This window comes from Dama dama, chromosome 9, assembly GCF_033118175.1.
Source record: "Dama dama isolate Ldn47 chromosome 9, ASM3311817v1, whole genome shotgun sequence".
Classification (NCBI taxonomy): Eukaryota; Metazoa; Chordata; class Mammalia; order Artiodactyla; family Cervidae; genus Dama; species Dama dama.
The window spans coordinates 5,122,071-5,134,466 of record NC_083689.1 but is presented as its reverse complement, the minus strand read 5'-3'; the positions used below and the strand labels follow the sequence as shown (position 1 = coordinate 5,134,466).

Genomic DNA, 12,396 nt, shown 5'->3' with positions numbered 1-12,396 from the left:
GGCAGCAGAGTCACTCCTGTTAACTCCTGCCACAGGAAACCCTCTCCTTCCGTCCCTCTTCTACAGCTGCAGCCCCTCCCTGGGACGGCCGTGCATCCCAGCATCTTTGGTCTCGGCTGGGATGGGGGTCTAAGGGGGCTCAAGGGAGGCTCTTGTCTGCCTTCAGGGAAGCGGAACTGGCTCTAGGGCTCTGTAATCATGCAGAGCATAACAGTAGAGCATCAGCTGGGAGCACGTTTGGAGGTGCCAGTGATCTGCAGCCTCACAGTTGTTCGGAAGAATCTCTTATGAACCTCGAATGTTGTGGGCTGGCCACCCCTAGTGAACCTCCCTAACTGACCATGCCAAGGGCCACAGTCTCTCTGCCTTGTATGGCTGCCTCGTCTCCCTTGGTTCCCCAGCCCGTGATCCTGTCCCCTGTCTCAGGATCTCTTGCTAAATGGCACATGTGACTAGCCCCTCCCCTGCTCAGCACCATTCACTGTCTCTCTAGTGCCTTCTAGACCACTGACCAGCTTGGCACCCTCCATTCCTGGCCCTTGCTGGCTCAAGTTTTCTGTTCTCCTGGACTGTCTGTCCTACTGGCCCCCAGGTAGGGCAGTGTGGCCCAGCAGTTGGGCAAGCTCTGCTGCTTACTGCCATGACATTAGGAAAGTCATGTGCCTTCTCCAGCCCTCTGAGGGGTCATGGTGAGCACTGCACAGATGAGCTGGTGAGCCTGGACATGCTTAGTGTGCCTTGGAGTTCACTCAGTACATGTCTCGCAAAACCAGCGCAGGCCTGCCTGCTTGCTGAGGGGTGTCCTCCCTAGTGCCCGGAGGCGTGTCCTTTGGTTCCTCCAGATATGCGGTTGTGTGTCTGGGGAGCATCGCTTTCAAGGGAGAGGATGGTGGGAGCTGCACCATCCCTGTGTCCAGCCGGGCCTGACAGTACACGGGAGGGTCTGAGCCTTGCTCAGGCAAGGTGAGCTCAGGGATTGGCTATAATCCATGAATCATGATAGGGTTTGGGTTTAAAGCGGAGCTGTGGGGAGGGTGCTGGTAGTGAGAGAGGGTAATGGTTGAAGCTGGGGATGGGGCTGGGAAGTGGGGGAGGCAGGGTGGAGCCACACTCACAGGCCGCGCTGGCTGAAGGTCCTGCAGGGCGTCCACGGCCGCCAGTGCCACTGGATGCCGAGAGGGTGGGGCACCCCGTAGGCCGTGCAGGTGAGGGCCTGGCGACTATGGCGGGAGTAGATGCTGGGGGAGGAGGCCTCCTTTTCATGGATGTGGGGGGGTACTGGAGACAGGCAGACCGCCAGTCAGTGTACCCCCAAATACCCCCCCCGTCCCTCTCCCCATCTCCTGCCCCACCCACACCTACCATTAACCACCAGCTCCAGGCTGATGTTACGCCTCAGGCCAGCCGCAGTGTTCCACAGGGCCAGGGTGTAGATGCCTGCGCTGGCCTCCGTCACCTCCTTGAGCACCAGAACATGGGGACTATGGCGCCCGGACACGGCCTTTCTGTCCTTGTACCTGGCCCAGGAAAGGAGCTCAGGGGGCTGTGACCTCCACCCCAGCCCTGTCCTGTCCCTCCTTCCCTGAAGCGCCCCAGCCCTGACCACTAGGACACAGTCAGGAGGCGGGAGAGGCCTACCAGCCCCAGACCTGCTTCTGGGATGAGCAGCAGGGGTGAGGGCTGTGGCAGCCGACTCTGGACTGGGGAACAGACGGCTGTGCGGATGGTCCCTGGGCTTGAGCCGTGAGGGCTCATGACACCCCCCAGGCTCAGGACCAACCAGAGTCCCCAGGGGCCCCTGTTTCTGCCATAGGCTTCACAGGGGTGTGCTGTGAAGGAGTGGAGGAGTGGTCCCTGAGGGCGCAGCCCAGACCCTGATCACGCAGGGGTCTGGGAGCCCTGACCCTGACTCTGCCCTTCCTGGAGCTCTCCAGATGCATGGGCTTCTTGTTGCCCTGCCCCCTTCCCCAGGGCCTTTGTACTCACTTTCCTGCTTTGCTTGCATGCTAGACATCTGCAGGGCTCCCTCTCTCCTATATCCACCGTCACCCAGCTGTCAGAGCAGCTGTGTGGACCAGGAGCTGACCCTGGGCCCTGCATCTGCTTGTCTGCATGCTAGTGCTCACACACGTGTCTGCTGATTGTTGGTTCCCACACTGAGCTGTTACGTATGGCCGCTGCCATATACCCTATGTGAAGAGCAGCACCCAGCACACATAGGCGCTCAGTGTACATGTGTATAAATGGATGACTCATACCCCAGAGGAGACTCCTCTCCAGTCCTGAGTTGGGAATGCTACAGGCAGCATCTCTGGAACCCAAGCTCTGGCCTCTGCCTGGAAGTGGCCCTCAGGCAGGAATCGTCTTCTGGTTTACTAAGCCAGAGAGACAGGAGGAAAGCACAGCCCTCGGGGTGGAAAGTAACAGCGAGGGGGATGCAGGGGCCTGGCTCTCAACTGCTGCACCACAGCCCATTCAGAAGAGGTGTGACTTGCCAGAAGTCACACAGCAGGGCAGGGCAGAGTAGGGCCAGGCTGGGAGGCCTGCTGGGCTCTGGTGCAGAATCCTGGTTGCTACCTGCTGTGTTTGTGACCCTTCACTGCCTCAAACTCCAGAGTCTTCATCTGAAAACCAAGGAAACCAAATGCACCTTCCTGCAGGTGTGGTCAGGTCTCCCGAGATACAGCCTTGGTGTCAGCATGGTGCTGGACACACAAAGGCTGCTTTGGGGGCTAGGACCGGCCTGTCCACTAGATCTCTGTCTGTTCACTTGCTAGTAGTCATCACATGATTTCCCGGAAGAGCTGACCCTGGTGGGGTTATGCTCACCACAAATATCCTTGGGCAGTTGTCTCAGTGGACAGTGGGCCCAGCTGAGCACTTCTTGGAGGCAGCTATTGACCAAGTGAGACAGAAAAAAAAAAGGGCCAGATGTGGTGGGAACGGTGAGAGGAAGTCAGTTGCCTGAGGATCAGGCCTGGACCAGATCTTTGATGCAACAGAGCTGGCCACCCTCCCAGACAGGGCCAGTGCCACTGGCCTTGGAGAGCAGGGGGCAGGGCCTTAGTCCAGCCTCCACCAGCACCCTTCAGGATGCTGTCTCAAGTGTCCCGGGCCTGCACCAGGTGGCCCTGATGGACCCCAGAGCCTGAGCCTCACAGGGAGAGTCACGGAAGTCCCAGGCCCAGAGCTTCCAGGGCCCTCCCAGGAGAAGCCTGCTTCCGGACTCTGGCCAGAGATGTGGGATGCTGGCTGAAGAGGTCTGGGATTCTTCTTGCCAAGCTCTAGGCTTTCAGAAAAGGTCATCCTGCCTGGTAGGAGGTGCTCCAGGCTGGAAAGGCGAGGCTCCCCCGGCCAGTTGTGAAAGGACAGAGCAGATGAGTCCCAGGAGGCTCAGGGCTTGGGCAGGAATGCCCTTCCCCTTTCCTGGCCTGTTTCCCTGCTGTGTATGATGAGAGACAAGCAAGAGTGTGATCTCCCAGGATCAGGCTGTATGGACTGCTCAGGTGGCTGAAGGGTGCATGGTGGGGCGCTGTGCCTTCCCGAGCTCTCGGGGAGCATCCGGTGAAGGTAAAGCCACCACTGAGGGACCTCCCTCTGACTCTTGGCATACCCTGCAAGGGGGTACCTTACTCTCAGGTCACACACCAGGAGCGGGGATCTCGAACTTGTAGGCCTCCCGGAAGCTCCAGCTCACTGCCACACAGCTCTCAGGCCCAGCCCAGAAATCCTTGTGAAACCCTTATCATATCTCCAAAATTCTGGTTGGAAGTTTCCTGGGGGTGGCAACCTGTTTGGAGAGGAGCCTAGGAAACCTGAAGCCATTCCTCTATGATCCCCTCCAGTGGGGGCCCTCAGAGAGGCTGAGTGGGTGCAGGAAAGAGGTAAAGCCCTATGCTACGCCCACCGCACCCACACATAGCAGGAGGCCAGTATTCACACTCTTTCACAGTTTAGCAGCAATTCAGGCCAACCTTCCCTCTAGCCAAAATAGCACATGATGTGTATATTCCTTGGACTCTTCATGGGGGTCCCCCACTCAGGGCATAGGTCCCCATCTAGGTCTCAGGAAGTAGGCCCTGATGGGGGGAATTTGGCCCTTCCCTCTCTGTGGTTCTTTCTTGCACTGGGCTTGGTAGGGAGGGAGGGGCAGGAACCAGGGAGGTACCATTGGAACTCCGGTGGGGGATATGCTGCCAGCTTCACGGGCAGCTTCACCAGCTCGTCTCCTGCTGTGGCCTCTAGAACCGGACCCTTGAGCCACTCGACGCTGATGAAGGGCTTCTCTGTCAGATGGGAGACATCAGGGTAAAGTCAGGGCTGGTATGGTTGACCCAGCACCACCCAGGGATTTGCAGCCACCCCCCATCACCAGATGCCCTGCTCTCTGGGGCGTGGGAACTGGGCAGTCCATCCACTCATGACCCTCCCTTCCCTCTGGCTGGACTCCACATTCCTCGGGTGCACCATGACCTATGACCCTGGGCCCACACTGCACAAGAACCCTTGTGCTCCAGGCTTGACAGCTGACACCCAGCCTAGCCCGAGCCACGCTGGCCGCAACGAGCTGACAGGCCGTACCGTGCACAATGACCTCAGTGCTCTCCTGGAACTGCTGGATACCATTGTTGGCCTGGCACACGTAGGGACCCAAATCACGCTGGCTGACGTTGTGGATGGTGAGGATGCTGGAGAGCTCTGTGTGAGTCTGCTGGGAGCGCCGCTCTGGTACCCACTTACCCCGCTCTGCCTGCCCAGGGCCAGGGGAAGCACAGGCTCAGAGCAGGTGGGCTCCGACAGAACTGACCCCCAAAGGCACACCCCCACCCCCCCCCCCCCCCCCCAGCCCAAACAGCAGCAGCTCCAGAAGCCTTGGACTCAGACTCTGACTTTTCCTTGGGATAGGAAAACTTCCCTACCAGACAGGGGCTCCTGGGACAGAGGGAAGTCCGTGTGGGCCAGACCAGGGTGAGTGTGGGCTGCGACAGGGATTCCTGGGAAGGATTCAGGTACAGCCCCTGCCAGGGGTGCCGAGCTCACCTGCTTCCCTGGATAGTTCCAGTCAAAGGTGACACCTGAGTTGAACTCGGCAAACACAGTACAGTTCAGGACCAGTTTTTCCCCAACCAGCAGCTCCAGCGATCTCTTGGGGAACAGCTGGATGTCATAGAGCTCGTTGCCTGGTGACACATGCACAGGGACCCCATGCCCTTTGTAGGACAGTGCCAGTGTAGGACAGGGGCTGTAGGACAGCCCCTGAGACCAGCCAGACCGTGGTGCCTACAGCCCCACTGCTGGGAATTAGAGGGCTCCTGTCCTCTTCCTGCAGCCCTCCTCCCAGGACGTGGGCAGCAGCCGCTGGGGGAGGGTCCTGCAGCCCCGGGCAGCCCCCTACCTGTGATGTGCACAACGAAGGGGTTGGACAGGAAGGCCTGGCCGCCCCAGGTGGTCTCACACTGCAGGTACAGAGCGTCGCGCAGCAGAGGGGTGGGCACCCGCATGCCCCGGCGGTCGTCCCACACCACCTCCTGTCCATCAGGTTGCAGGGCCGCGCTTTGCTGTAGGGACGCAGGGGCTGTCAGGGCCCAGCCACCCCTGCCCCTTGGCCAGACGAGTGGCCGGGGACAGGGCCGGAGGGCCGGATCGAGGGTGGAGACGGGCGGGGCTGTACCGAGCGCAGTGTGACGTTCAGGCCGGGGACGGACACCCGGCAGGGCACCCACATGGAGTCCTTCCTGTTGACCAGGAGCGTGTCTGGCTTGTTGATGAATGGCTGCTGCCAGTCTGAAGAGAGGAGACGGGGCCAGGGAGGGGCGGGCAGGACTCAGGGAGGCTGCCCAGGTGTGGGGCCGCAGAGCAGCCCCTGCTCCCCCAGGGTCCCAAGGCTGGGGTTGCAGCCACAGATGCCAGCCACCTCTTGAGGACCCAGGACCCTGCCCATGGCTCCTGAGTACCCTTGGGGGTGGGCTCCCTCACCTCTCACAAATACGTAGGTGCTGGCCGCAGTGGTGCCCTCAATGCGAGCCTTGATGTACTTATAGTAGCAGCAGTAGCTGCCTGTGTCGTTGGCGTGGGCCTCCTGCAGCCGCAGAACCTTGCAGTAGGGCCGGGCGTCTGTGCCTTCACAGTCTTGCACGGTCCCTGTGTCCTCACCATCCTTCTCCTCTGGGACTGGCACATCCTGAGCCCCGGGCCAGGCCCACTCCAGGGGGTGCTGCCCCCTGGTGAAGGAGGCAGGACATCAAGAGAGGCCCGGGCCGCAGCCCTGGGGGACAGTCCCTGTGGAGCCTCTCAGAGGCCCAGCCTTGCTCATAGCCCATCTCCTTCAGAGGTCAGGGCAGACCAGCACTTGGGGCACATACCATGAACACAGGGCAGGGTACCCCTGAGTCCCCTGGGGCCTCTGCATGGCGCCTGGGCCTGCATTTGGCAGGCTGTCCTTCGGAAAAGCCTGAGCCTCAGATTATAGCTGGGGCTGAAGGGAAGATCACAGCTTGGCAGTCTGTGCAGGTGGGTCTGGGGCCAGTGAAGGGTGGCTGACTGTGGGCGCAGGCAGCCGAGCATTCGTGTAGGATAACCTGGGGGTGGGCATGGGGTGGCCCAGGTCAGTATGGGTTGACTCAAGGATGGATGCAGGGTGAGAGACCTGTGGTCTGTAGGAGATTGTGAGCGGTGGGTATGGGTGAAATGGGGTAGGGTGCAGGGTGCCTGCGTCTACAGGGCTGGGGATGGTCTGTGCCTCCAGGAACCTACACTGAAGCCACTTGGGAACACCCTAAGCCTTGAGGCCTCTCTGCCTTGGGGTTGGGGTGCTGCCTTCTGAGCCCTCTGCCACCATTGCCTCCGCCTTCTGTAGTCTCCTTGGCCTGCTAGGTAGGAGGGACCCAGGCCCAAGCCCCCCTGGGTGAGGGCTGAATACCTGCAGGAGATGGACAGGCTGTCACTGGAATCGATGACATATGTCTCTTCCGTGATGTTCAGGGTTGGCGGGGTCATGGAGTAGCCACTGGCCAGGCCTGGGTTGGGAGATAGGGTTAGCGTGGGACTGGGTCATAAGTTCATGTGATGATATGGATCTGGTGCTGGCGGGCCCCTCCGCAGGGCAGGTGCTGCCTAGCCCTTCAGCCGGGAGCAGGACCGATACGGCCCAAGACATCTGGGAACCTCTGCCTCAGGCTCCGCCTGCCTGCAGCCCCAAGTGAGCCCTGACTGAGGCCTGGGCTGAACTCAGGCCTCTGGTTTCCCAGGAGCGGAGCTGCCGACATGCAGCCAACAGGTGAGACCACAGGCTTCCTCCTACCTTAGGCGAAGCCTGCAGCACATTTCCTTGGCATTAAGAACCCCCAGCCACTGCATAGCGCAGACCCCCAGACATGCCCTGGACTGAGGCCTTGTCTCTCCCTGGGACTCTTCCTGTGACCCTGCCTTCTTCTGCACCCCGCGGAGTCCGTCTCACACGGGCTTGGTTCCATCGGTCTCTCTTTGCCCCCTTCTGGCTGCTCGTGCTCCCCTCTCCCTGCCTCCCCTGCCTCCATCCCTCCATTATTCCAACAGGTCTAACCCCAAACAAAGAATTGCCTTGCCTGTTTAAACACTGACCTTTGACCCTCCAGGACCTTGGCCCTGCTGCCCACGCAGCTTCTCAGTCTCCCTCCTCCTCCCCAGGAGAGTGTTGCATGCGTGTGTACACATGCGTGTGCATGTGTGCTGTCTCTGTGTGCCTAGGTGTCTGTGGGCATAGATCTGTGTTTATAGGACTGATGATGAGTGCTGTGTGTGTGTGATTCCGTGCATGTGTGTTATTGACAGGTCTGTGCGTGTGTGCATGTGAACTTGTGTGTCTATTTGTGTGTATGATCCTGGAGGAGGGTGGGAGCAGGCCCCAGGGGAGGTCTGGGCCTAGAACTCTGGCAGATGCATCCTGCCAGGACCATCCTGAGACAACAGGAAGTGAGGACTGTGTGGCTGGAGGCCCAGGGCTGTGTTCTGTCCCTCCCCCGAGTCCCTGTCCTCCCGGGGGGCACAGCCCGCTGCCCCGCCCTAGGCCCCAGTCCTACAGGTCCAGTTCCTCTGCCCTGCCCAGTTCAGCTTCCTGAGGCCTAGAGTCTTGCCATGGCAGCTAACTGTGGGAGGCAGACCTTGGAGGAATCCCCACTCTAGTTGGTTCTACATCACCCTGACCCCAAGCTGCCCTGGAAAACAGCACAGGATGGCCCACTCTGCATACCAAGATCTCATTTCAGCATCACATGGACCTGATAGCTGCCAGGGCCTGGCCTCCCACTGGCCAGACTTCTCTACGTACCACACCACCACTGGTTAGCGGCAGACGGCCTCACTGAGCATCTAATCCAACTAGTGTCTAGTCCAGCCAGGGAACCCGAGGCCCTCCAGCTGGACTGCATGGCCAGCTGCTGGGACCGCCACGCAGTCTCTTCTTAGCTTGAAGCCAGGGCACCCCCCCCTGGCACTCAGCACAGAAGCCCCGCCCTGGGGCCCCCAGGTGGGAGAGGAGCAGGTCCATTCCTTCCCAGGGTGGGTTCCGGCTCCCCATCACAGCTCCTCACCTAGTCCTGGGGCTGCTCCGGTGGAGAGGCCCCACAGTGGGCAGGATTCCTTCTGGTGGTGAGGGGCCGGGAGTGAATGCCAGGAGGACACCTCTAAGGTGGATTTTCAAAGAGAAGTGGGATTTTCCAGGCAGTGGAATGTGAATAAAGCCCCTCTACAAACTGGCTTCTGAGCTATAGAAGCGGAGGAGGGGCAGGGATGATGGACTTGGGTTTGGACGTGTGAAGGGATGACAGAACCAGCTCCCTAGTGGACCACTCGGGGGTCAGGCCTGAGGCTGGTGTTTGGGCACCAGAGGAGACGGGCAGCGGCCAGGACCTGTTTGCCCTGGGTCATTTGTACCCCATTGTGAGGGCCGTAGCATTACTCTGGGGCCCCTGGGAAGGCCAAGCTAGGGCCCCCTTCCCTGAGATGCTCCTCCAGGGCATGCCCTTGGCACTAGAGCTTGTGCAGTCATCAGCCCAGCTTCCTTTGGCAGCTCTCCTTTGCTTCCAAGATAAAGTGGGGAGAGCCCAGGCCCATCCCTTCTGCCCACTCCTCTTCTCTCCGGCTTTAACTCTCGAGACATCTGAGAGGCAGGCTTCTCACTGTTGTCCCCGAGTGCCAGACTTCATCTTGAAGTCTCTGTGTTCATTCTTTCACCCTGGACATTTGTACTTCCTTCCCTGCTGTGGCTCTCCTCTTTAGGTTCTAATTCACAAGTCCCTCTATAAGGGGCAGTCACTCAGGAGACACTCACTCAGGCTCATGCTGCTAGAACACTTACTAGACTAAATCATAGTTTTCCGGTCACATCTGAACAGAGACTGCATTTTATTCACCTTCCTAACCTTCGGACAAAAGAGATACACACCCAAAATTGAGGACGTGTATTCAAGAATACGTGGGCAAACTGGGAGATTGTTGAGGGACAGGGAGGACTGATGTGCTACAGTCCATGGGGTTGCAGAGTCGGACATGATTTGGTGACTGAACAACAACAAATTCAAGAATGGTAGGATGGATGAAGGATTACCAGATGAATGAATGGATGATATGTGGAAGGATGGGTGGGTTGAGTGGCTATATGGGGTATGGAGCCTACAGGAGCTTCCTCCCTAGAGGCTATCATACCACCAAAGGAAGCATCTGAATCACTATGCTAAACAGGAGGTTCATCCATTATGCTTGCCGACCCTCTCACCCATCTGAGAGCCTCTCCTTTAGAGCCACATGCCCGACTCTGCAACCCCACTTCTGCTGGACCCTGAGTGAGCAGTAGTCTTCACTGTACACATCGCTGACCTCCTCCATCCTTCCTGCCTTAACTGAAATCTGCATTTCTGAGGACACCACTGCCCCTGGGGTGGTTACTGCTCCCCATTGCACACGTCGGAGAACTCCTTGTGGTCACTTCCCCTTTTCCAGCAGCACCACCCACTCCCCACTAAAGCTGTCATCAGCCCTGTCCTGGTCATTTCCCCTCATTCTCTGCTCCTTGCTCTTCAGGTCCCCCCACCTCAATCCAGGCCATTTCTCAGAACTTCGGCAGCCACAGCACTGAGTCACCAGCACCCTGGGCTTCATGGTCCTCATCTCCATTGTTCTCCCTCCTCCCTTCAGCCCCTCACTTCCTGGGCATACCCTGGCCTTGGTCCCCACCAGAAGCTGTGTCATCATCGAGTGCCTACTTTCCTGTACTTCTCTCTTTGCCTCCTCTGTCTCCTGCTAAGTTGCACCACTGCTAAGTCCTTCAACCTCATCAAAACGTCCTGGCCAGGAACCCCTCTGCACTGCCACCTCCTCCTGGCCCCACCCCTCTTTTGGCACCGCGTGGCCCACAGCCCATCATTCTGAATGCTCCCTTGCCCCTGCCTACTTCCCCAGCCCCGCAGTGCCCACGTCCCTCAGAGGCTCGGCACGCAGCACAAAGCCCGAGGCCTGTGCTGCTTCCCCTCTCTCTCCTGTTGGCAGAGCCTAAGCGACCCTCAGGCTGAAGCCCAGGGCGGTCCCTCCTCCTTCCCTCTCAGCACTAATGAAGGAGAGCCATCAGATGGAGACCCCTCATCTTCCCACATTCAAGTCCCACACCCTTCCCACACCCTCATCTCTGACATTCCTGCTCCCCAGGCCAAGCCCTCCAGCATGCTGGGGATCCAACCTCTGCAGATCATTTCTTTCTTTTCTGGTTACCGACTTTCCTCTATGCAATCATCTCCCATCTTGTAAACAAACAAACAAACAAACAAAAACTCCTCACTTCCTTGATCCTATATTCCCTTCCCCTTTTCTACCCCCATTCATAGCAAAAATTCTGTTCGCTGTCTCCTTCCTTTCACATTTGCTCATCTTCCCACAGAGTGCAGCCTCCTTCTCTACTTCATGGAGCCACTGGCAAGGTATCCCGTGACCTCTGTGCTGCTGCAGGAGGCTCTCCAGGGCAGGGAGCAGGGCTGTTCCCTCTTCTGCTGGCTTCTGTGAGCTCACCCTCCCCACGTCTTCCATCCCTTCTGCCCAGCACCAAATACTGTCGCTCTTGAGTGGTCGTGTATTAGGTTGGCCAAAAGGTTCATTCAGGTTATTCCATATGATCATATGGAAAAACCCAAACAAAATTTTTGGCCGACCCAGTACTTACAAAATCTCTACCTCCAGCCCAGACCCCCTTCTCCCAACTGCAGCTTTAAGGGATAAAATCATGCTTAAACTTCATCAGGGACTTTCCACTCTACTTCAAGGAACTTCCAAACTTCTGGCTGTGGCCTGGCCGTCGCCCCCTTCCACCCCCTCCAGGTCTGCTCTCACCTCCCGCTCTTGTCTTCCAGCCCCCGCGGCCCCAGGCTGCTCTGTTTCACGCCAGGCTCCTTCCTGCCCCAGGGTTTTACACACACCTCTCCTCCTGATCAGCCTCTGCTCACGTGCCTTGCACAGCCAGGCCCTTCTCACTTTCAGGCCTCAGCTTAGACATGACCTCTGCGCCCCCACCCCCAAAACCTAAGTCCTCCTTTAAGCTCCACGTTAACCTCCTGGTTGGTTATTTCTTTCTTCTTGTCATAATATGTAATTTTGTTATTTACTTAAGTTATGTTTTTCCATTTCCTCTCCTAGACAATAAGTTTCAGTGCGGTAAGGACCAAACAGTCCCTTTTCCAGCCCACTCCATGCCTAGCACGGCACTTGACACAGAGTCAAGTCTCCGTAAATCCTTGTTGAATGAATAAACAAATGGACAGATGGACAAAAGGACAAATGAGTGGATGGATGGAAGGATGGATGGATGGAAGGATGGAAATGTGGAAAAAAGAAAGGGTGGCTAGATGGAAGGACAGATGGACAGTCAGATGGAGGGATGGGTAGAAAGATGAATGGATGGATGGAGAGAAGGATGAATGAATGGCTGACTGAATGGTTGGTTGGTTGGCTGAACAAACCTCTGCAGTCAACCTTTGGGTTAAAACTCTGTCAAACCTTGTTGTGCCTTGTAAAAGATTCCAGTTTTAAAGGCCAGGTCCCCTGGTGACCATGAATACCCCAGACTGCTCAGCAGCTGGGGGAGATTCAGGCCTGTGCTGCCATGCCCTGGGGTTCTATACTGCCCAGCCCCCACATGCAACCCCAAAGAAGGCGCATCCTTCCTGCCTGGCTGTTGTCTGTCCCCGCTGTCCTTCCCTTCCCGAAGCAGGAAGCTCTGTCATCCTGGCCTCTGCCGCAGTCCCCCTGCCTTCCTGTTCCTGGCCCAGGAACTGGCTTCTTCCTTCCCCTGGCCAGCGGCCCTGGCCCCCTGGCCTGAGCGGAGCAGGCAGGGTAGGCGCCAGGCTGAGGTCAGGGGGCCAGAGTGCATCCCTCCTC

At 58.2% G+C, this 12,396-nt stretch overlaps 1 protein-coding gene across 4 annotated transcripts in view; it reads right to left on the bottom strand.

Moving 5' to 3' along the window:
- FLT4 (fms related receptor tyrosine kinase 4) overlaps positions 1-12,396 on the bottom strand; it is a 41,471-nt gene that overhangs the window by 20,796 nt on the left and 8,279 nt on the right. For all 4 annotated transcript variants that reach the window (XM_061149609.1, XM_061149611.1, XM_061149610.1 and 1 more), the window contains exons 2-10: positions 6,920-7,016; positions 5,977-6,221; positions 5,672-5,784; positions 5,396-5,558; positions 5,041-5,180; positions 4,582-4,750; positions 4,169-4,286; positions 1,363-1,517; positions 1,116-1,278 (exon numbers count right to left, since the gene is read on the bottom strand). In XM_061149609.1, coding sequence (XP_061005592.1) covers positions 1,116-1,278; positions 1,363-1,517; positions 4,169-4,286; positions 4,582-4,750; positions 5,041-5,180; positions 5,396-5,558; positions 5,672-5,784; positions 5,977-6,221; positions 6,920-7,016 — 1,363 coding nt within the window. The remainder of the gene's footprint in view (positions 1-1,115; positions 1,279-1,362; positions 1,518-4,168; positions 4,287-4,581; positions 4,751-5,040; positions 5,181-5,395; positions 5,559-5,671; positions 5,785-5,976; positions 6,222-6,919; positions 7,017-12,396) is intronic.